Source organism: Leuciscus leuciscus (assembly GCF_965113295.1).
Source record: "Leuciscus leuciscus genome assembly, chromosome: 4".
Lineage (NCBI taxonomy): Eukaryota > Metazoa > Chordata > Actinopteri > Cypriniformes > Leuciscidae > Leuciscus > Leuciscus leuciscus.
In genome coordinates, this window is record NC_138728.1 from 45,669,250 (window position 1) to 45,691,717 (window position 22,468).

The window sequence follows — 22,468 nt, forward strand, 5'->3', positions numbered from 1 at the left end:
TTTGACAGCAGCATTGTAAGACAGTTAGCAACTCCATTTGTTTGTCCGAGTTCGCAACAGTAACTAAGGGGAGCGGGGCTTACCGATTGGTCAATTGTGAAACTGTCTGATCTTTTACAGTGTGTGTGTTAGAGTGAGTGTGTGTGTGTGTGTGTGTGTGTGTGTGTGTGTGTGTGTGTGTGTGTGTGTGTGTGTGTGTGTGTGTGTGTGTGTGTGTGTGTGTGTGTGTGTGTGTGTGTGTGTGTGTGTGTGTGTGTGAGTGTGTGTGAGAAAGTGAGTGTGTGTGTGAGACAGTGAGTGTGAGTGTGTGTGAGAGAGAGAGAGAGAGTGTGTTTGTGTGTATACGTACATTTGCGTACTCCTGCTGTAATCCTGATCTCTCCTCCATGATCCACACTACAAAAGACACGCAGTGTCACAGTTAATCAGTAAACACACACACACACAAACACACTCACCCACACACACACTCACTAAAAGACAATTTGATTCAGAGTGTCTCTTACGAAGTGATGATGATTTAATATAATTTTTTAGCCACAACACTTTTTATCATGTAAACTACCTATATACAGCATGTTAGATGTGTGAGGAGAACTTGTGAGCAGAGCTTGCTGCACATCATAAATCAAATTACATGACAGGCCGTGGTCGGAGGTGACAGACACCGGAAAAGATGACAGAATGGACGATATGTGTCTGTATTGGCAGTAAACAAGTAATGTCGTAGTTCTGTCATCAGTTAAGCCATGAAGTAACCAAAAAGCTGATTAAAGCTACGTCAAAACTGCATGCATGTATTTGTTATATATGCGCCCAGGGCCTAAACCTAACTTTTTTGTCACACCTGCCAATGGCCGGTGACTTAAGAAAATATTTGTTACCAGTCATGACACAAAAACAGGCAGTTATGACACCAAAAGTTTAGATGCTTGTGTAAATTCACAATCCTCTATTCCAATTTCGATACCACAGCTAAAACTACTAGCTTAACTAATACAAATTTAATAGCCAACATTTTTACAAGACAAGTAAACAGTCAGTAATAAAATAAGATCTAACAATCAAATTAAAAGCAAAAGCACATATAAATACAATACATAATGAAATAGACAGTCTTCAGGCATGACATAGTTTTCAGGTGCCGAACTTGACTAAAGTATTAATTTATTGTTTTCTTTTTTTTTTTAAACATTCTCTTTATACTTTTTTTTTTACATTGGCACAAAGAAAAACTCCAACAAAATTCACTTTGCAGATACAGTGTGCAGTGATATTCTTGAGTTAAGGTTCAATTATTGCTGTCTTATTAAAATAATTAATAAAGGGTTTCCATACTACATAAAAAATATCAGTCTTCTTTTTTAAGGAAAATGTAATCTTTTCGAGTTGAAGGTGGTGCATAACATCTCTAATCAGGGCAGAGCAGTGAGGTGGATTTTTTTTGTTTCCAGTTGAGCAAAATCAATCTACGTGCTAAGAGTGTGACAACTCCAAGCACAATACACTGTTTTTTAGAAAGCTCCACATTGTCACTACTGACACCAAAAATAGCCATAACTGGGTCTGGGTCTAGTGGTTTTTTGACATAATTTTGAGTGAATTTGTCCATTCAAGCGCAGGAGGGCATGAAAGAGAGCTCAACTTCTGTGAGAGACGTGGCTTTTAGGTTATTCAGCGCTTGAATATTTACATTGGAAAGACTAATGCAGTACTGTCCCGTTAACTGTAAAGAGCGTTGTTCACGCTCATGTTGTTACAATATTACATTGTTAGAAATCAACACTCGCCAACGCCGATTTTTACTCTCATTTGGTGCTTGACAAGTGTTAATTTTACTCACTTGTCACAAATTCAGTATGTGCCACATGTCTCTGGACTAAAATATTCTGCTATGTGAGATCACAATATAAGGCACCAGCTGATATGTAATTTTTTGATGCACAAATAAATGTGAGCACTGTGCATTTGTAATAGAAGATAGGCGCTAATTTTACGTTAATTTGTAAAGTTCAAACAAAAATGTATTATATTTAAATGCATAAAATAACTAATTTGACATTTTGGCAATTATGTGCTGTTGACTTCCGCCCATATTAACATTCTTGCACATAGGGATTTAAAAGATAAAAAAAACTTTTCCCCCTTTGTACTGAGTTTAATTTAGGTATAATAGAACTGTTTGTGAAAGTGTGTGAAATAGACTGAAACATGAAACACATGTTGAAATATTAAATACAGGAAGGTAAGCAACCTTTCAATGCTAATTAAATATAAGTGTACGACACAAGTATGTTTTTATGCTCCATAATATAAAACATTACAATATAAAATTAATATGAGTGTTTACACTGTAATATGATGAATATTAGAATGTTTAGACCAGTGTTTACTGTGAAATACACTGTGTTAGTGAATATCTGCTCAAACTTACATGTTTACATTCTGCTAAACAATAATAGTGACAAGTTTCATAGTGAGGAGCGTCAGTGTGATCAGAATAGCTTGATCGCTTCAGTGAACGCTGCTCCATCTCTGCAAGCACTATGAGTTTGAGTCACTTATGATGTGCATTTGAAAAGCAAAACGCGCCAAATATTACATGTTTTTACTCCAAACTCACTTCATAACATCAGTCGAGTGTTTGAAATAATTTCCATTTGGGATCTGAAGTGGCTTCTCATTACAGAATGAGACATAGTATATTATTTTGAAGTACTCTTTGTGTAATACAATTTATGTCAATTAGCATTGCATCATAAATATACTTTATTCTTATGAGAGATGGTTTGTGATTATAAATGTAAGAATCTGTTTAAGATCTGCTGATCCTACATCCTGATATAACATCACATTAAAAACTAAGGTAAACTACACAGTATTGGGCATTCAAGGTGAAAATGATGGTATAAATGTATTGATTAGATTCAATATAGTTTCAAGTGAGGGGGTCTTTGATCTTCCCACTGAGAGTCAAACTATGTGTGAATGTTTACATAGTCTTAGCTCTTGTGACCAGCTACTGTTTATACCAGGGGTAGGCAAGTAAGTTTGAAAAAAATCCTTGGTATAAAAATATACACGCATAAAAACCTGGAGAACTGTCTGCGGATTAAAGTGACATCCATATCACCCAACATCCAAAAAATCATGACTGATGGAAGATGCCAGTTTTCACATTAAGAGTAGCCTACTAAGCCTGTGTAATGGCCAAAATGTATTTTGAACGTAGTTACTGAATTTAATCTAAGTTTTATTCATGTAGCCTACTCCTGTTTACTCTGTCATTTCAGGAGTATAAGCATTTGCACCCCCAGCTGTTCTGCATCCATGATCAAGAAATTAGTTGTTTGCTGATTGTCTTGTCAATCTAATTTGACAAAAAAGGAATAACTTTGTTATTGTTCACATGTTGGGGCTGAGGCCCTGCGTTATAAGCAAACATTTCAATGGTTCACTGTTCGTTTTTTCATACCACACATTTCATGACTGCTATTTTAGAGGTGTGTCTAGCGATCCACAGACTCTTTTGAATGTCTTTCAAAACTTTTTTAATTAAAAGCTCTCAATTCATTTCAAGATAATACATTGCTGCAAAAACGTTCTCGTACTTTTATTTTGAAGGCAAAATCACTAACAACGAAGTGATTGTAACTATTGCTGTCATGACAGATCTATTTCAGAACCAGCCACTATCAAAATAATCAGGCAGCGGACACGGGCCAGATATTATTGCTGGTGGGCTAGTTTTGGTGTCAATTTTTGACGTGTACACGGATAAGGCAAAATGTACTCGAACTCCCAAAGGGGGCCTCGCTTTTTTAACAGTTTGACTGTTCATTTTTAACCCCCTGAGGTCGGAGGTATCGCCGGCGATACCAGCTCGCTTTTTTTTTATCAGTGTAAAAGAAACTCATAAATACTCTGTTGACTTTGATTTTCCATAGGAGTTTCATACATCAATCGATTCTGTTAAATGTGTATTATTTTTGTGTATACTCACAATAAAAACAAAGTGTTGTGCTTTTTGCCAAATAAAGAAAAATAAACACAAAGCGAGTTCTGCCTTCTCTCTGCCAGTGAAGTCCATTCTGAAACGCGTCCGAAAATGAACAATAACTCAGCGAATACTCAGTCAAACAGGCATACAGACACACAGGCATGAAGCTTGAATTCTCTTCTTTTAAATGAAGTAATTTATATAAAAAACAAATATTCTCATCTTGTGAAATCTGTATTAAAAGAGAGCGATTCCAGTCGAGCTCATCTCATCTCATTACGTTTTAATCGGCCCCGCCCACGGAGAGCGCGCGCTATTCAAACGCAAATGACTGAGACGATCCCATACAAACTGTGAACGCCCACATATCAGCTCGAGAAAACACAAGTTTATTCAGATCATTACTTGTTTACACCGTCTCACAGCGCTGTGAGGAATAATAATAATGGAAAATGTCCCTCAGAAGTGCGGGTATCGAGGAGCAAGGATCCGACTGAGCTGAGGAAAACTGTAGTACGTTTTTTTCCTTCTCACGTGAATCGCGTTTCTGTTTTATGAATGAATGATTACCACAGCTCGCAAAAAGACAGTTTAAATTTAAATCGCGTGTGTGAATGAATGATGATGTTTTAGCAAACTGTATTGCTATACTGAGATGAGTAAAAATCGAAATGTAGGCTATTTGTATAAGCAACGTATTAAACTGCAAATTAACATTTATATGCCCTAATATTTCATAAAAACAACGTTACAGTCAGGCGAAATATGAAAGACAACATTTTGTTGACTAGATTTGGGTACAGTTTTTACTGTAGAATATACTGCCACATCAAATAAGCTTTTGTTTAGCAATTTCTATATAAAATACTATTTTTGTCAAAAATAAAGTCATCAACTGTTGGCTATATTCAAACTAATGAATACATAGATTAAATGTAGGCCTATAATCATTTTTTTTACAAAGAAAGAGTACACTTGAAATATTGTTGAAATTGTAATTAATGTTGTAATTGTAACCTTTTTAATAAAATAGCAAAACATATTTACAAGATAGATGTAAGCAAAATCTTAAATGGTCAATATAAGTCTTCTTCTAAATATATCTTTTGTCCTTGCATTGTGGCTCAGTCAGTGTCACACCTGAATGAATGTCTAATTATGCAGAGTGGGTGGGACATTGTATTTTCAGGTGTAAACCACTCCTCGTTCACGCCCCCCTCGCATATTGGCTTTCCAAGCAAAACCTGTTTTACATCAATTTAAATCAATGTATAGTTTTATGTGAACGATAAAGCAAGACTATTTTCACATAAGTTTGAAGCCAGAACTCGAAGGAACAACATCCATTAGTCAAAAGTCTTATTGACACATATTTATTATGAGTTTTGTGGTCATATTTCAGCAACTTTCATTTTAATTTTTTTCAATAACCACGCATAAACATTATTCTCTTAAAAATTAAAACATATACATGCATGGTGATCACATATTTTGGTAGCCCTGTTTGTGCTATATAGAGTGAATTTACACCTTTGCCATTAACATGTTTATAAATAACTGAAAAAAGCACTAATGTCAGAGCATGTCAGAACACATCCAGGGCCCAGAAAACCGCTCAGACTCCAGAGGGTTAACAGTATTACTGGGCCTGTAATATCAATAAGCTTTTGTATTGGACCAACTACTCAAGAGTTTCTGAACACCCTGTTTAGGTGTTCAGAAACTCCGAATGGAATTGTCATCCTCATAATTCTCCCTTCATTCTGCGATTTACTCTTAGCTTCCTATAAATTGTACAAATTTCTCTGGCAGTTTAGTAGTAGCCAATACTCTTAAAATATGGGTTCAATTTAGGAAGCATTGGCTCCTATAGTAAACCATTTATCTTTACTACCATCATGTTCTGATCCAGTTTTTCGTGACTGGTCTTCTAGGGGTCTCAGTACCATCAAGGACATTTATGATAAAGGGAATATTTATATCCTTTAGATACAGTGGTTTGATCTTCCCAAAACACATTTTTTTGCTTCTTTTAGGTCAGACATTTTGTACAAAATCAGTTTGCCCAGTTTTCTAATCTTCCTCCTGATTCTAAAATTGACACCCTTCTCTCTCTTAGCTCAGACAGAAAAGTGCTAATTTATGAATAAATAGATTAATTAAATCCTGACCCCTCTATTTCACTCAAAAATACTTGGGAACAAGAGCTGGTGGTCACTATACTTGAAATAGAGTGGGATTATATAATTGATTTAGAACATTCTTACTCTATATGTGCCCGGCACAGTTTGATGCAATGCAAGATTCTTCACAGAGTACACTACACCAATGCCAGACTAGCCAAAATATACACAGACAGAAGTGACAGTTGCAATAGGTGGAAACAATCTACAGCCAATCACACTCACATGCTCTGGTTAGAGAAAAGCAGAGCTGTGGTTCATTTAATTTGTATATATACTAGATGTTATATCTGCACAAAATGCCAAAACATATATTTTGTAATAAGAAAAGCCAGGTATGTGCACATGCATCACCTCATGCAACCTCACCAAACACAGTCCCATACTACATAAATTGCAAAACTATTTTACTGATGAAATAGAAGGGCAGCGTGACAACAAATTTCTGTGGACTTGTATGAGTGTGTCTTTACTCTATGTGTATGCGTTTTTATGGGAGAGCAGGAGAAAGTGAATAAAGTTATTTTGTAACTTGGAAATGATTTGTGATTTATATCCTATTCTTTGTTATATTTTCTTAGTCTTTGTGCGTTTTGGTTCTTTTGCTGTTATAGGCTGTCAGGACCTCTGAAATAAATGAAATAATTTTGCAAAGTGATATGTAAAGACCTAGAACTACTTTACCTGTGTGTTTACTGGAAATAATTGCACACTTTAGAATTTTCGTCAGCCAATCAGAATGAAGCATTCAGTAGTCTCGTAGCATAACTAGAGCTAAACCTCTGCAAACTTTTGTAAATGTAGTAATGTAATATATATAATAAAGTGTAACTGGTTTGTAATAAGTAATACTGGTTAAGATTGTAATGCTGTTTTTGTTGTTGCTTAAAACTCTACATACCTGAGTTTATCCAGTCTGTAGTTTGGATGGTTGAGTTTATCAGTGAGCAGCTTGACTCCTGAATCTCCTGGGTGATTGTAGCTCAGATCCAGCTCTCTCAGGTGTGAGGGGTTTGAACTCAGAGCTGAAGATACATATCCACAGCCTTCCTCTGTCACCATACAGCCAGACAATCTACAAAGACATACAGCAACAGTCTACATGACATTAGTTTGGCAATCAGACGTTACTATCACACACTGACCTTGGCTGCGTTTCCCAAAAGCATCATAAGCCTAAGTTGATCGTTGAGACCATTGGTGGCAATTGTTCTACGATCAACTTAGGCTTACGATGCTTTTGTGAAACTCATCCCAGTGCAGTTTGTATTTGCAACTGTTATTTTCTATAGACTCAGTCAAAAAAGTGTCTGAAATGTACCAGAGTAAAAATATTACTTTTCTAAATGAAGTTAAGTCGTCAGACACATTTCTGATTATTTGCATTATAGAAATATCCATCCATCCATCCATCTTCTTCCGCTTATCCAGGGGGGCCGGGCAGCAGTCTAAGCAAAGAAGCCCAGACTTCCCTCTCCCTAGACTCTTCCGGGGGAATACCAGTCGTTCCCAGGCCAGCCGGGAGACATAATCCCTCCCCGGGAAGGAGGCATCCAGAACAGATGCCCGAGCCACCTCAGCTGGCTCCTCTCGATGAGGAGGAGCAGCTGCTCTACTTTGAGCTCCTCCCGAGTGACAGAGCTCCTCACCCTATCTCTAAGGGAGCACCCTGCAGAGAATGCTCATTCCGGCCGCCTGTATCCGGGATCTTGTCCTTTAGGTGGTGACCCACAGCTCATGACCATAGGTGAGAGCAGGAAAGTAGATCGACCGGTGTGATGAGGTTCAATGTTTGGAAGGAAGAAGACAGGGGTCGGCGTGACTGGGACTCGTACGTTTTATTGTGAAAACTCAAAACAATAAACAAAACAAAAGGAGTGCACACAGTGCATTCACCATAGCCTCGCTACAGCACCAAAAACAGTCTCACATTAATACTCTTTCCACAGCTTGTGCTCAACTCTTTCCACTTGATCAGCTCAGACTCATTCCACAATGTTGTCAGCCACTCTTTCCACTTGATGACGGCGTACAAGTTCTCAGTCCTTCTCTCTCTCACTCCACAGAAGCTTATATCAGGTCTCTCCACGCCAATTACTGCAACAAGACACAGGTGTTCGTCTTTTGCACTTGACCTACTTACACCGCTCGTCTCCTTTCTCTCTCTCTCCCATTACAGACCTTGCGGAACCATGCCCCCCTTGCCACAACCGGTAAATCAAGAGCTTTGCCTTGCAGCTCAGCTCCTTCACCACGACAGACTGGTACATCGACCGCGTTACTGCAGAAGCTGCACCGATCCATCTGTCAATCTCCCGTTCCATCCTTCCCTCACTCGTGAACAAGACCCCAAGATACTTGAACTCCTCCACTTGAGGCAGGAACTCTCCACCAACCTGAAGCAGGCAAGCCACCCTTTTCCGACTAAAGCCTGGTTCACACGGCAGGATAATTAGGCCGATTTTAGCCCCGATACAGCCCTTCCGACAATCTTAAGGATGCTCCGATTATCGTAAAATAATCTGATCAGATATTCCTGCCGTGTGTGGTGTGTTAAGGCTGCTCTCGTCTGCTCGGAAGGACGTCAGGACCGCTCCGATCTCAAATCGGGGATATCCAACATGTTGGATTTATTTGGCCCGATTTCTTCTCGTGTGTGGTGTCCCCCGAGCACGCAGCCTGTGGACTGTGGAGTGTAGCCAATCAGAAAGCGAGGTGACGAGGTGGCGAGGAAACTCCGGGAAATATAATCAAAACAGCCGGCAGCATGGCGCACCAGAAAGTCCGGTGGACGTCAGAGATCATCGCCTTTTCTTTTGATAACGTTTTTTTCCGGTTAAAAACAAACTACAAACTATTGCCACTGCATCCTCTTCGTCCGCCATGATTGTTTACTCTGAAGTCACGTTTGATCTCGAGGTATTTTGCGCGATTTCCCGTCTGATCTGGGAATGCTCGGGAGTCAAATCGGTTCGTGTGTGATGTGTTGATTTTGCCGTGTGGCTGCGCACCACACACTGTACGACCAAAACTGTTAGACCCGTGGTTTTTTATCCCCGTGTGTGGGGTCTCTCAGGTTTGGAAAATCGGCCGACAATTTTAAAATCGTCCCGTGTGAACCAGGCTTAAGAACCATGGCCTTGCACTTTATTATAGAAATATTTATACCTATTTCAGTCTTTCATTAGGTATTTCTTATTTTTAACTGTTAGCAGTAATTTCAATTGACTATTCTGTTTTTTATATTTTATTTTATTGTTTTGAATTGAATTGAAAATATATAATCTACATTTAGATAAGAAACATTAACAGTCATACAAATAAGAGTGAATGTGTGCAAATTTTAAAATAAATTAGTGTTTGCAAGTAGTTCAAATGCATTAATTTATAATGAATTCTAGTAGCTAATAAATTCTTAATTTTCCTTAAATATCTTCAAATTTAAACTAACTTAAGATTTTATTTTAGCAGAAAACCTCAGGGAGCTAATTACAATAAAACACTAATGATACACCTTAATATTTATTAATTGTTGAGAGATTTATAAACAATTCTCATTACAAAATTGGGATTAAAATAGTTGATTTTAACATTTTCAGATCCATGTTATGAGTAGCCCAAACTCACTTGCAGGAGTTCATGTGGAGTAGCATTTACTGCAGTGGACTCAAACTCAGCTCCTCGAGGGCCAACCCCCTGCAGAGTTTAGCTCCACCCTAAATAAACATGTCAGATCCAGCTAATCAAAGTCACCAGTATTACTAAAAACTTCCAGGCAGGTGTTTTGGAGCTGGTTGGATCTAAATTCTCCAGGATAGTGACCTCCAGGAGCTCAGTTTGAGACCACTGATTTACTGTGAACTGAGTCGCTCTGAAACACTGAAAACACAGGATCATGAGTTGCTTGTGTGTAAATTAATACAGTGCCATGCTTCACTCTGAAACACAGAGCATGTCAGTGTTAGGTTTATTAAAGGGATACTTCAGGATTTAGCATTAAGCTTTGTATTAGTAGAAAACCTGTAGTATTTTCGAATTACCGTGCTTTCTACCCTCATATCCCCCTGAGACGAGAGATTTATGTATTTTTTGTCTGGAAAAAATCCTCCGATGACGCAAAAATCATAATTTTGCGTCATCGGAGGATTTTTTGGCCAGAGGCTAAAGACTACAGCCAGTAGTAGGAGCTGTCCCGCATGTGCTCAAACCGCCCATAGAGGGTGGGATCTCACTCACAGAATGTACACAGTATCAGCCGTCTTTCTTTGGAAGCTAAGCTAGCAGGCTCTTGTTCTGTGGAGAAGGCTGAGTAGTAGGAGAAAGCTGAGTAGTAGGGGTTACCATCCTCTTTTTCCCGGACATGTCCGGCCTTCGAGATCGTCCAAAATGTCCGGGATTCGGCTTTTGCTTTCTGCAGTCGCCATTCATTGTTTACATGCACACCTTTTGTTTCAATCTAACTGAATTCATTCCGATTGGTGAATCTGAATGTAGTGTTTACATGAACGCATGTTTACATGTTTACATGTAGTGTCTCACAGCTCATCAGTAATCACGCCACCGGCCTCGCGCTGTTCTCCCACGGTTCTCAGCCTCGTCCTGCTCGCCACAGTAAACATAATGAATGGCGACTGTAGAACGCAAAAGTCGAATCCCGGACATTTTGGGCGATCTCGAAATCCCGGGCAAACTCGTCACGGAGTCTCACTAGTAGCCTAGCCTTGTTGTTTTCAACTGCACTCTCTTACCAGTAGGCGTGGCTTGGGAGTGGCCTCCAAGCGCAGCGAAGCAAGTGCATTCTGGGAGTGGTTGTCTTTCATCCACATTAGCCAAAAATACATTTTCTGGCTTTTCTCAGTCTAGAAAGCTCCAAATTAAAAAATTATTTCACATTTCTTCTACATAAATGACCTATTTTAAATACACATTAATCTTTCCAGAGGTGAAGTATCCCTTTAAGTAGTTTTGGCCACTAAAGGCCCTCATTGTGTTTCCTTTTATTTTCCCACAATCATACCATGTGTTAATGTTCTTACTTGTGCTTCGTTTCCTGTGAGTAGTAAGTAGCTCTGTTCCAATTTATAATTTTTTTTTGATATTTTGAGATCAACCTCTTCAGTCTTTGATAAATTACTCTTGTGATTTTCTTTGGATTTATTTGCTCTGTTTGATTTTCTGACATTTGCTTTTTTGTTTTGTTTTTGTTGACATTTTTAGATGTTTTTTAATTTACCTTTTTGGGAAACACTCACCCTCTTGGCTTTTTGTATTGACTCCTTGGAAAAAAATTGGAGTTACAGTTTTGGAATTACTTTATCATTAGTCTTCAACATTCAGCCCTCACAGCCTAGTTCTAACCTTGGTCCTTACAGTCAGAATTTATATATATATACGATTACATCACAACCTTCACAATTTGATTTTCATACTAAGCCATATCCTGTTCTTTCAACCATGCATTGTTAGAATTCATGAAAAAAAATCCCAGCCAACTGATAAGTAACACTGTTTCAAGTTAATCGCAATTTGGTGTGTGGTGTTAATTTTGAAACCTGGCTGAGATGCTAAGCATTCACAGCCACTAGATGGCGCTGCTAGCTTGTTCAGTGCTATCAGAAGCAATCCATGTATGAAATAGAAGCATAAGTCATTTTGCAAATTCAAACTTTATACATTCAATTCCTCTCCCCCCCACCCCAAGCAATATTTTTTCCAGACTTGTGCAGTCCATGTGAGTCATACTTTTGTATATATATGGGGGGAAAAAAAACACATTCCTGCAAATGTTGTTTTGTCTCTTGGGGGCGCTAAGCGGCCGCTTACCTCACTTATTGGTTAATTCCGCCTCTGATTATAGCATAGTTAATTATTTTAAAACCATTCACCTCAGTATTTCCAGCTTACAGTTTGGGCTCTTCAATCCATCAGAAAGAAGCTTCACTCCAGAATCCTGCAGGTCATTGTTACTCAGGTCCAGCTCTCTCAGAAAGGAGTTTGAGGATTGTAAAACTGAAGACAAACGTTTATAGGACTGAAAAGTGAGATTACAGCACTGTAACCTGTGTAGAGAACAAAACAAACATCAATAGTAATGCTTATTAGCTATTATAATATGGAGCTTTAAAATACCTTTAACTGTAGTGATGTAGGCAAAGCTAAAACAATTTTCTCTTCATAAAACATCAAACCAGAATTTATATCATCACATACATTACATTTATTCATTTTTCTGAACAGTCTAGGCCAGCAAGTCACCCATTTAAAATGAAGGCAATTACAAAAGACTAACAGTGTTTTTAAATGAATGTAAAGGAGACTCTTACAGTGCTCTTCTGGTGTTTCTGATCACTGGCAGCATTCTCATCAGTGCCTCATCAGATCTTCTGTATTTCTGCAGTTCAAACATCTCTTGAGTCTCTTCTGACATCAGGAGCACAAACACCAGACCAGACCATTGAGCAGAGGAGAGATTCTGTGCTGAAAGATTTCCTGAGCTCAGATTCTTCTGGATTTCCTCCACAAAGTCATCTTTCAGTTCACTCAGACAGTGGAAGAGATTGATGGTCTTCTCTACGGATTCCTCCTTCTCTATTTTCTTTTTGATATAGTCAACAGTCTTTTTCATGCTCTCTGTTCTGAGTTCCAGTCCTGGCAGTAGTCCCTTCAGGTCACTCTGATTGGACTCCAGTGAGAGACCCAGGAGGAACCGGAGGAAAAGGTCCAGGTGTCCGTTCTCACTCTGTAAAGCTTTCTTGACTGCAGCCTTATGAAGATGAAAGAGTGGCTTTTTGTACAGTTTCCATGTCAGTTTTTCTCTCCAGGATTGAAGAAATAGGTCAGCTTTCTCATCTTTGCCCATCATAAACACATAAAGAGCAGCAAGGAATTCCTGCATGCTGAGATGTACAAAGCTGTAAATGTTTCTTGCTGAAACCTTTTCCTCCTGAAAGATCTGAGTGCATAACCCAGAGTACACTGAACCTTCACTGACATCTAGTCCACATTCTTCAAGATCTTCTTTGTAGAAAATCAGGTTTCCTTTCTCCAGCTGTTGAAAGGCCAGTTTCCCAAGCTTCAGAATAATCTGATCAAAAGACTCTGCATTGGAATTAGGTTCGGGCTCATCACGGTATTTTTCTTCCATCAGTTGCTGCTGAGAAATTAAGAAGCTTGTGTACATCCCTGTGAGAGTTGTGGGAGTTTTGTCATTGTTCTCTCGAGCCAGTAGAGGCTGAAGAACAATAAGAGAGATCCAGCAGAAGACGGGGATGTGGCACATGATGTGCAGAATTCTGGATTTCTTGATGTGACTGATGAGGTTTCCAGCAACCTCAGGACTGCTGTTATTTTTGAAGTATTGCTCTTTCTGCTCATCATTAAATCCTCGCACCTCTGTCACCTGATTAATGTAGTCACGGGGTATCAGACTGGCTGCTGCTGGTCTGGATGTGATCCAGATGAGAGCAGAGGGAACCAGGTGTCTCTTGATAAGGTTTATTATTATCTTACTCACAGTTGTTTTTTCATTTACATTTGTAAATGTGTCATCTTCTTTAAAGTTCAAAGTAAAGCGACATTCATCCAGCCCATCAAAGATGAACATAACTTTACCATCACCTTCAGGAAGAGAGGGCAATTCTTCAGGACTACTAAAGAAGTATTTGTTGAGCAGTCCTATGAGACTGTACTCTTCTTTAATCGAATTCAATCTACGGAATGGAAGTGGAAATATGAAGACTATATCCTGATTTTCTATTCCTTTAGCCCAGTCAAAGATGAATTTATTGACAGAGACAGTTTTTCCCACTCCTGCGATCCCCATTGTCAGCACTTTTCTGTTTCGTCGACCCGTGTCACACTGGACTTTAAACATGTCATTACACTCGATTGGCTTTTCCTTATCAGTCAATCGGTTTTGATTTGATTCGATCTGTATCACTTCATGGTCGTTCACTCTTCCTCCAGTCTCATTCCCCACCACATATAAATCAGTGTAAATATCATTCAGGTATTCCAGATGACCCGTCTGTGAATTACCAACCAATATCTGCTCGTAGTCCTGTTTTAATTTGTTCTTCAGTGTGAGGCTGGTCTCTGTGTAATCATGAAGAGTAGCTTCTCTATTGTCTGCAGTTGAGCCTTTAAGAAATAGGGAAAAAGAGAGCAAAGACTAAGTGATCATGTTTTTCATAAAATCATGCTTCTACTATATTCAAATTAACTTACTGCAGTAGTGTTTATATGCACATCTTACACTGATTATGCTGAAGACATATATGGTGATGGAAATACTTTGATAAATGCTGACTCAAATGCAATTGGTTGTTTCAAACCTTTATGAATGTATTGTTTTCCCTACTATGGAAGTCAATGGAGTCCATCAACTGTTTGGTTACTGAAATTATTCAAAATATCTTCCTTTGTGTTCAGCTGAAAAAATACATTCATACAGGTTTTAAACAACTTAAGGGTGAGTAAATGACATAATTTTCATTTTTAAGTAAACTATTCCTTTAAGGCCATGCTGACCAAACTTATTAAAAGCTTTTTGATCAAACCATTGACATCTAGCAAACCAATCAAGACATGAGACTGTATTAGGGTTAGGTTGGGGTTATTGCAATGATCCTGCGTATGTAGGAGTTGCTTGTAGAAGTTTTAATTCAGGGTTTAAAACTCTTGTAAACCATTTAACCATTCGTAAAATCATGACTAGACAGTCTGTTCTAATAAATGTACTTGTATGAGATCTGCTGCTGTTCTTGGCCCTGTACTTCAGTTGGCTTGAGAAAGCCAACTTACTGAAATCCTATTTAAACTTATTATTATTACTGAAACTACTGACTGCTACTCCTCGTAAGGCATCTTTACACAGCCCAGTTAAGGCTGCTCTAAAGTGGCTTTGTGTCTGCTCAGAATTCTGTGTAAAGACGCAATGCCGCATAAAAACAGTCTTAAAATATGACGGGTCTGACCCACCTCAGCCCCTGAAACGCTTAGTTCAGTGTAAATGAACGCAAACTTGTGGCGCCCTAAACAACGTCATTGTCATGACAACCAAAGCACACCTGTCTGCTCAAGCGGCGCAAGAATAAAGAAGTGGAAGACAAAACATATTGGCCTAGCTCCATATTGTTTTAGCCAAAAAAAAAAAAAAAAATGTCTGCCAACAAGGGTCAAAGAAGTAAAAGAGTCCTGTGCTCACATCGTGAAGCAAACCACCAAAATAACAGAATTGTTGACTCATTGTGTGTAATCATTTGGCTTTCGCCGTTTGTAATCTTCCTTTGAAGAGACTGGAAGATCAACGCGCTGCTACATTTCTCTCAGATACGGTAAATGTTTATTTGGCGTCACTGTGATAATGCATTGCTATATTATATTCCAAAAATCATCTCCTTGAGAACGATATATCACCCACACACAACAGTCTGGTGACATCTGCTGTCTTGCCTGAAACGTTAATGCTAGCATAATTGTTCATGCTTTCTGGCTCTTTAAAAAAAATTTTTTTTAATCCTGCAGTGATCTACCCGGTGTAATAATTCATAATTTCTTTTTAGCATTTGCTCAATCTGAAACCATTTTATTAAGAAATATAACTATCAGTACCTCATAATTATGACAAACCTGAAAGAGTGAGATATAGCACTTCAGTTTTTCAGTTCAAATTCAGTTTTTTATTTGTCTTGAGTTTTAATATTTTTTTTATTTCATTATTCTTGAATTCATTTCATAACATTTTGTTAAAACTGTAGTTTTCAAATAGTAATGTTCAAAGCATTGTTTCACGCGATTTGTGAAAATGTGTAAATGCACATTTTGTGATTTTACGCTGCTTCAGATTTAGTTACTGTACCGCTTTGTCTGTGTAAAGATGCCTTTAGAGCTTTAAATCTACAACTGCCAAACTCAGAATGTTCTGAAGTTTGTTGCTCTATCCTTTCTAACTAATCAGACTTACAGTTTTCCTAAAAATGAGGATCAAAACTCGGAAAAAATCCCATACACTTACATTGATGGAATGTTCAGATGAGCCAAGACTGTTCAAACTCCAACTGTCAAAATTCTAATTTAAACTCCCCGAAGCTAATGAGACTCAATTAGACTGCCTTTCTATGTTCTATTTATAATCCATCGAGACTCATTTAAACTCAAACTCAATCTATCTATCTATCTACACTGAACAAAATTATAAAAGCAACACTTTTGTTTTTGCCCCCAATTTTCATGAGCTGAACTCAAAGGTCTTAGACTTTTTTTATGTACACAAAACGCCTATTTCTCTCAAATATTGTTCACAAATCTGTCTAAATCTGTGTTAGTGAGCACTTCTCCTTTCCGAGGAGACAGAGCTCCTTTGCTGGACACACAGAGCTCCTTTGCTGGTTCCCTCTGCTCCTTTGCCGAGCACTTCTCCATCCACCTCCCAGGTGTGACATATCAAGATGCTGATTAGACAGCATGATTATTGCACAGGTGTGCCTTAGACTATCCACAATAAAAGGGGGGAGATACTCTCCTTTGCATAGAGTTGATGTTTCTGGATATTGGCAGGACCTGGAACACGCTGTCGTATACGCTGATCCAGAGCATCTCAAACATGCTCAACGGGTGACATGTCCGGTGAGTATGCTGGCCATGCAAGAACTGGGCTGTTTTCAGCTTACAGGAAATGTGTACAGATCCTTGCAACATGGGGCCGTGCTTTATCATGCTGCAACCTGAGGTGATGGTCGTGGATGAATGGCACAACAATGGGCCTCAGGATCTCGCCACAGTATCAAAATGCCATCAATAAAATGTACCTGTGTTCGTTGTCCATAACATACGCCTGTCCATACCATAACCCCACCGCCACCATGGGTCACTCGATCCACAACGTTGACATCAGCAAACCACTCACCCACATGATGCCATACACACTGTCTGCCATCTGCCCTGTACAGTGAAAACCGGGATTCATCCGTGAAGAGAACACCTCTCCAAAGTGCCAGATGCCAGCGAATGTGAGCATTTGCACACTCAAGTCGGTTACGATGACGAACTGCAGTCAGGTCGAGACCCTGATGAGGATGATGAGCATGCAGATGAGCTTCCCTGAGACGGTTTCTGACAGTTTATGCAGAAATTCTTTGGTTATGCAAACCGATTGTTGCAGCAGCTGTCCGGGTGGCTGGTCTCAGAAGATGCTGGATGTGGAGGTCCTGGGCTGGTGTGGTTACACGTGGTCTGTGGTTATGAGGCCGGATGGATCTGTGGCATTGTGCTGTGTGATAAAACTGCACATTTTAGAGTGGCCTATTGTGGCCAGCCTAAGGCACACCTGCTCACTAACACAGATTTAGACATATTTGTGAACAATAGTTGAGAGAAATAGGCCTTTTGTGTACATAGAAAAAGTCTTAGATCTTTGAGTTCAACTCATGAAAAATGGGGCCAAAAACAAAAGTGTTGCATTTATCATTTTGTTCAGTGTATCTATCGTCACGTTAAATCGTGGTAAATCATGCTGGCAACATGGTAAATCAAGTTAAATCATGCTAGCAACGTGGTAAATCATGCTAACAACGTGGTAAATCGTGGTAAATCATGCTGCCAACATGGAAAATCATGCTAGTGTAGCAGTATGAGTTAACGTGTAATGAGCTGGCGTACTTTTGGCCAATCCCCGTGTGAGGCTCCGTCCTATAAATATAGCGAGTAGTCCTTCTAACTCTCTTGCTCGTCAGTGACGGAAGTTGTGTTGTGCTTCCGGGTCACTCTCTCCGTGTGCTCTGCTGTGCTAACAGGTAGGGTAGTGGCTTCGTTGTTTCTACGCGAATATTATTGTTATTATCTGCAGTGATGATTACTGTGTGTTGGACGCTCATAGATCTCCGGTTGTAGGTCCAGTCTTCCATCTTGTCGTTCAGCGCATTCAATAAACGGATTTACTGCATTATTGGTGCCGTTGGCACGCGTCGAGCCGTCTCCCTCGGGTGATCGGAATGAGGCCGGTTTAGCTGGAGATCGTCGCCAGCAACACAGTATTGGTTTGCTAGCTGCTGTTTTGCCTGTACGGCTGTGTTGCCTACGCTGTTTTGCCTGTACGGCTGTGTTGCTGGACCGTTGGTTTTCCTGAACTACTGTTTGTTTTATGTGTATGTAACCTTGTACCAGAAACTGGAGCAGATTGCTGTGAGCTCGTCTTGCCATTATAACTGCGGGGCAATTACGGCTGCATGGCCAAAAGTATGTGCCATTTGTTTCATGTGGGCTATTGTTTATATGATGTTTGAATATAGCTCAAGGGGTTGGGGCTTTCTATTATAATTTTGCTGATTAAGAAGTTTGTTTTGTTTTTATTTAATTTTTTTTATTTTTTTTTATTCCAATTTAGATTAAAATTGTATTTATTCCTTGTTTGATTTCTTTTTTTTTGATTACTGGATTTATATATCTATAGATATATAGTTTTCTTTATACTGCCTTTTTGGCAGTTATTGTCTGTATCTTGTGATAAGTTTATTCCTTGGTTGATTTCTCTGATTACTGAATTTATATACATTTATTTATTTTTCTTTATTTTTTTGTTGTTTTTCTTCTGCCTCTTTAGAACCATTGCTGGTTCTGGCAGTTATTGTTTATATTTTGTGATAAGTTGTTAGTTCTTTTCATTTAAAGATATTGATTTTCTGTATTTTTCTATTCTTTTTGGTGAATCTTTGTTTAATGGAGTGTGTGTGTGCATGTTTCGTTCTTTTTTTTTGTTACAGTGACTGAGAGCCGATGGTGGTGTTGGTGTCTGGGTGGTAGTGTCCCCTTCCGGTGTGCTGTTGATTTTCTTGTTTTCCTTTGTGTTCACTGTGGTGTGGTTGTGTGTTTACTGGGGGACTTTCCCTGGGATTTCTAACTGCCTTTGACTCCTTTCTCCTCCATCGGTAAGCCTCCGCAATTATAAATTAAATTTTTTTTTTTTTCTCCTCCCCGAGAGATGACTGTTAAATTATTGAAATAAAAGGTGTTTCTTCAAAATTGAACGTCGTCTTTGGCTGTATTGTACGTGTACCTGTGTGTCCTTAATTGTATTAATATCATTGCAATAAGGGAGTAAAATCATTCCCTGGGTGAAATTCCCAGGGTGGCGTAGTCGGTGTTTTGTCTGTTCTTGTTTGACTCCTTTCTCCTCCATCGGTAAGCCTCAGCAATTATAAATTAAATTTTTTTTTTTTCCTCCCCGAGAGATGACTGTTAAATTATTGAAATAAAAGGTGTTTCTTCAAAATTGAACGTCGTCTTTGGCTGTATTGTACGTGTACCTGTGTGTCCTTAATTGTATTAATATCATTGCAATAAGGGAGTAAAATCATTCCCTGGGTGAAATTCCCAGGGTGGCGTAGTCGGTGTTTTGTCTGTTCTTGTTTTGAATGCCACACTAGCAACAAGCTAACAATGTGCTAATTAAGCTAACATGCTAGTAATGTGCTAATCATGTTAGCAACATATTAGTTTCACCATGTTAACATGCTAAATCATGCTAACAACATGATAAATCACAACTGTTTAACTGCCAGAAGCCCTTGATACTTATTTAAGCTTTAAGCTATCCATCCTTCCATCCATCTGGCATTTAAAACGTAAAACTGAAAACCATGAAACTCCAAGCTTTTAAAACTACAACTTTTGTGCTAATCTTTCTCAAGCCAACCCTAGTTTTTATGTAGTAGTTGCTAGTTTGCACAGAGCAAAGTTTAAGTCAAACCATGTCATTGGTAAACAGTCAATCACATTACAGTCACTGTGAATTAAACGGTACCTTGCTTGTGATTGTTCTCCAGCTGCTCAGCCAGATTATTTTGGTTCATCTTCCTCAGGATCTTCACGGTGATCTTCACAGCTTCTTCTGGCTTAAAACGTCCTACTATCTTATCCACTGTGTCTAAGATATCTGCATTCTCCATTTCAGAGTTTGTTATACACTCATGATCATTCTTTAAGTGCCACTTAAACTTCTTCAGTTCAACTTCTGCCAGTTCATTCAGTGATTTCTCAAGCAGATCTTCAACTTTACCAGACGCCATCATCCTTCACAGATTCAGCTGCAGGATAAAAATAAAGTTTTAACCTAAACTGCCAGTGTAAAAATGCTCTAAGTCTTCTATCAGCCTGAGAGTTTAACTGAGAAAGTCAGGGAAGAGCAGAAGCAGGACACAAAGCAATGATGATAATAAAAGAACAGAGTTTATTGAATAATCTTAGTTGCGTACGTTTCAATGCTCTGACTTCATCTGGATGTTACACTTTGCCTGACCAGGGGCTCGTTCTTCGTACGTTGCTTATTACATCCGAGATCAAATGACACATCCAAGATGATATCATCGTGCTAGTCTCGCGTAGCCAGACCTTCAGACTGACGGCAGAAGGTCTGGACTCTATCTGAGCTTTTCTTGGCCAAGGACCGCCCAAGAGGACGTTTGACTGACATGTAACCCAACCAATCACAGTTCGTTTTGTTCCGCGTCATGTTTAGGGGCCTGGCAATATAATGTCGATGTCCCTACAATAACAGACCGGTGTGCATCTAATAAATTATTCATTCATGAACGTTGTGCAAGTTTACTGCAACAATGGAGCCGCGAACTTCACATACTTTTTGAAAATCCAGCGTTTAATTGATCCTGGCAAGCGCTATTGTCGCAGTTGTAAACACAACGGCTTTCTTCTTCCACGAGGGGTTTTGGCATCACGGCATTTGTTTCCAGGCGGGCCGATAAAGAATGCGACACACACGTCTCCCGGACATCCTGTAGAATTCAACCAATCAGATCGCGACTTCGAAACTCCTGAAGTGTTTCCAGAAAAGTGTGCCATATGCATCAGACGTTCAGCCAACGGTCCGTGGGCGTGACGTCTGAGGCTGAGACTATCATCGTGCTAATCATGATCCGGCTGATTAGGTTCTTCGAACACACTTGACGGATATGATTAGTATAGCTGGATTGAGTTATCTGAGATAATTGCGCGTTCATGCGCTGGGTTAAAAGGGGATATGTATCGATAGAGGAAACATTGATCAGCAACGCTGCTATTGGCTGCTCAGCGTGGCCAAAGAGCGCGCTCAGTTTTTCTCCTCAGCAGTTAATTCGGAATTTTAATGTTTAATCAAAACGCCAGGGAACACCTCAAAGTCTGCAAAAGCCAGGAGGGTTGGCAAAAAGTAGCAGACAATTTAAATCCGTTAGAAGTGGCCATGTTAGATGTTTTTATCACTTATTAGCCTACATATTTGTATTTTAATAATTGCATAATTACTTTGTTCATTGTAATGTCAGAGTCACCACACTAGAACATGGGAACAAATAAAAGTGAAGTACAAAAATATTCTACATAAGGGTAATTTTTAGTTATATTATAGTCTCTTTTATAAAAGGCACTGTTAAATAAATGGTTGTCTGTTAATAAAAGCAACCAAGAAAAAGGCTGAGAAAAAAAAAGAAAAGATCTTAGTAGCATACACTGTAAAATAATTTTTGCTGCATTAAATTAAGGCCATATAGTAATTTCAACTGTTAAATCTTGAGTAATGGTGAATTGCTTTGACTTGTGAAAGTGAAAACTGATAAACTTATGTTAATGTAAAAATATTTTGCCATGAGTTATTGATCACATTTTTCCCGAGTGTAGTTCATTGTAATGACATTGTGTTTTCCTCTTTTGTGCACTTTTACATAATACACCAACACTTGTATCTGTTCCCAAGAAAGTGGTGGCTGAAATATGTGCAGTAAGTGGACATTTTCTAACTTTCCAAAGGAAAGAAAGTATAAGACTTTGTAATGTCCATTTGTTTCCATTGCACTGGACAGTGAATAAACCCTCTCAGATAACTGTCATATGGAGGAACTAGCCTGCAAGTGCATTAATAACTTTACTTAATTTATACTTGTATGCTTTATGGCTGCAATATAAGTTGCAGGATTCCACATCTACAGAAAGGCCTACAGAAGAGTCTGCACAGACAGAGGAGACATAGGCCTACAGGTGGGCAGTGGATAGCCAACTTTTCCTTTTTATTTGTTGCATGAGGCATGTGTCTAATATCTCTTGTTGCAGGCATTTGAACACTGGCTTTTCTTTACAAAGAACAATTGAAATAAAACTCAAGGAACTAAGCATATTTGTCTTTTATTAAACATTAATGAAAAGTGTTTTTTTTGTGTTTTTTTTTGCAATGTTGTGTAATATGGCACATGCAACAATGTCACAGGCCCTGTCAGGTGTGCAACCCTCAGACTTATCCGAC

At 38.9% G+C, this 22,468-nt stretch overlaps 1 protein-coding gene and 1 long non-coding RNA gene across 2 annotated transcripts in view; one reads left to right on the forward strand and one right to left on the reverse strand.

Moving 5' to 3' along the window:
- Nucleotides 1–22,468, reverse strand: part of LOC309496045 (NACHT, LRR and PYD domains-containing protein 12-like) — a 40,801-nt gene that overhangs the window by 4,489 nt on the left and 13,844 nt on the right. Inside the window, exons 2-6 of the mRNA XM_082165980.1 lie at nt 19,982–20,264; nt 12,507–14,322; nt 12,069–12,242; nt 7,085–7,258; nt 350–396 (exon numbers count right to left, since the gene is read on the reverse strand). Coding sequence (XP_082022106.1) covers nt 350–396; nt 7,085–7,258; nt 12,069–12,242; nt 12,507–14,322; nt 19,982–20,249 — 2,479 coding nt within the window. The 5' untranslated portion in view covers nt 20,250–20,264. The remainder of the gene's footprint in view (nt 1–349; nt 397–7,084; nt 7,259–12,068; nt 12,243–12,506; nt 14,323–19,981; nt 20,265–22,468) is intronic.
- On the forward strand, nt 7,238–11,939 carry LOC309496198. Its single transcript, XR_014205054.1, has 2 exons — nt 7,238–7,363; nt 7,447–11,939. It is a non-coding gene; the product is annotated as an uncharacterized lncRNA (long non-coding RNA).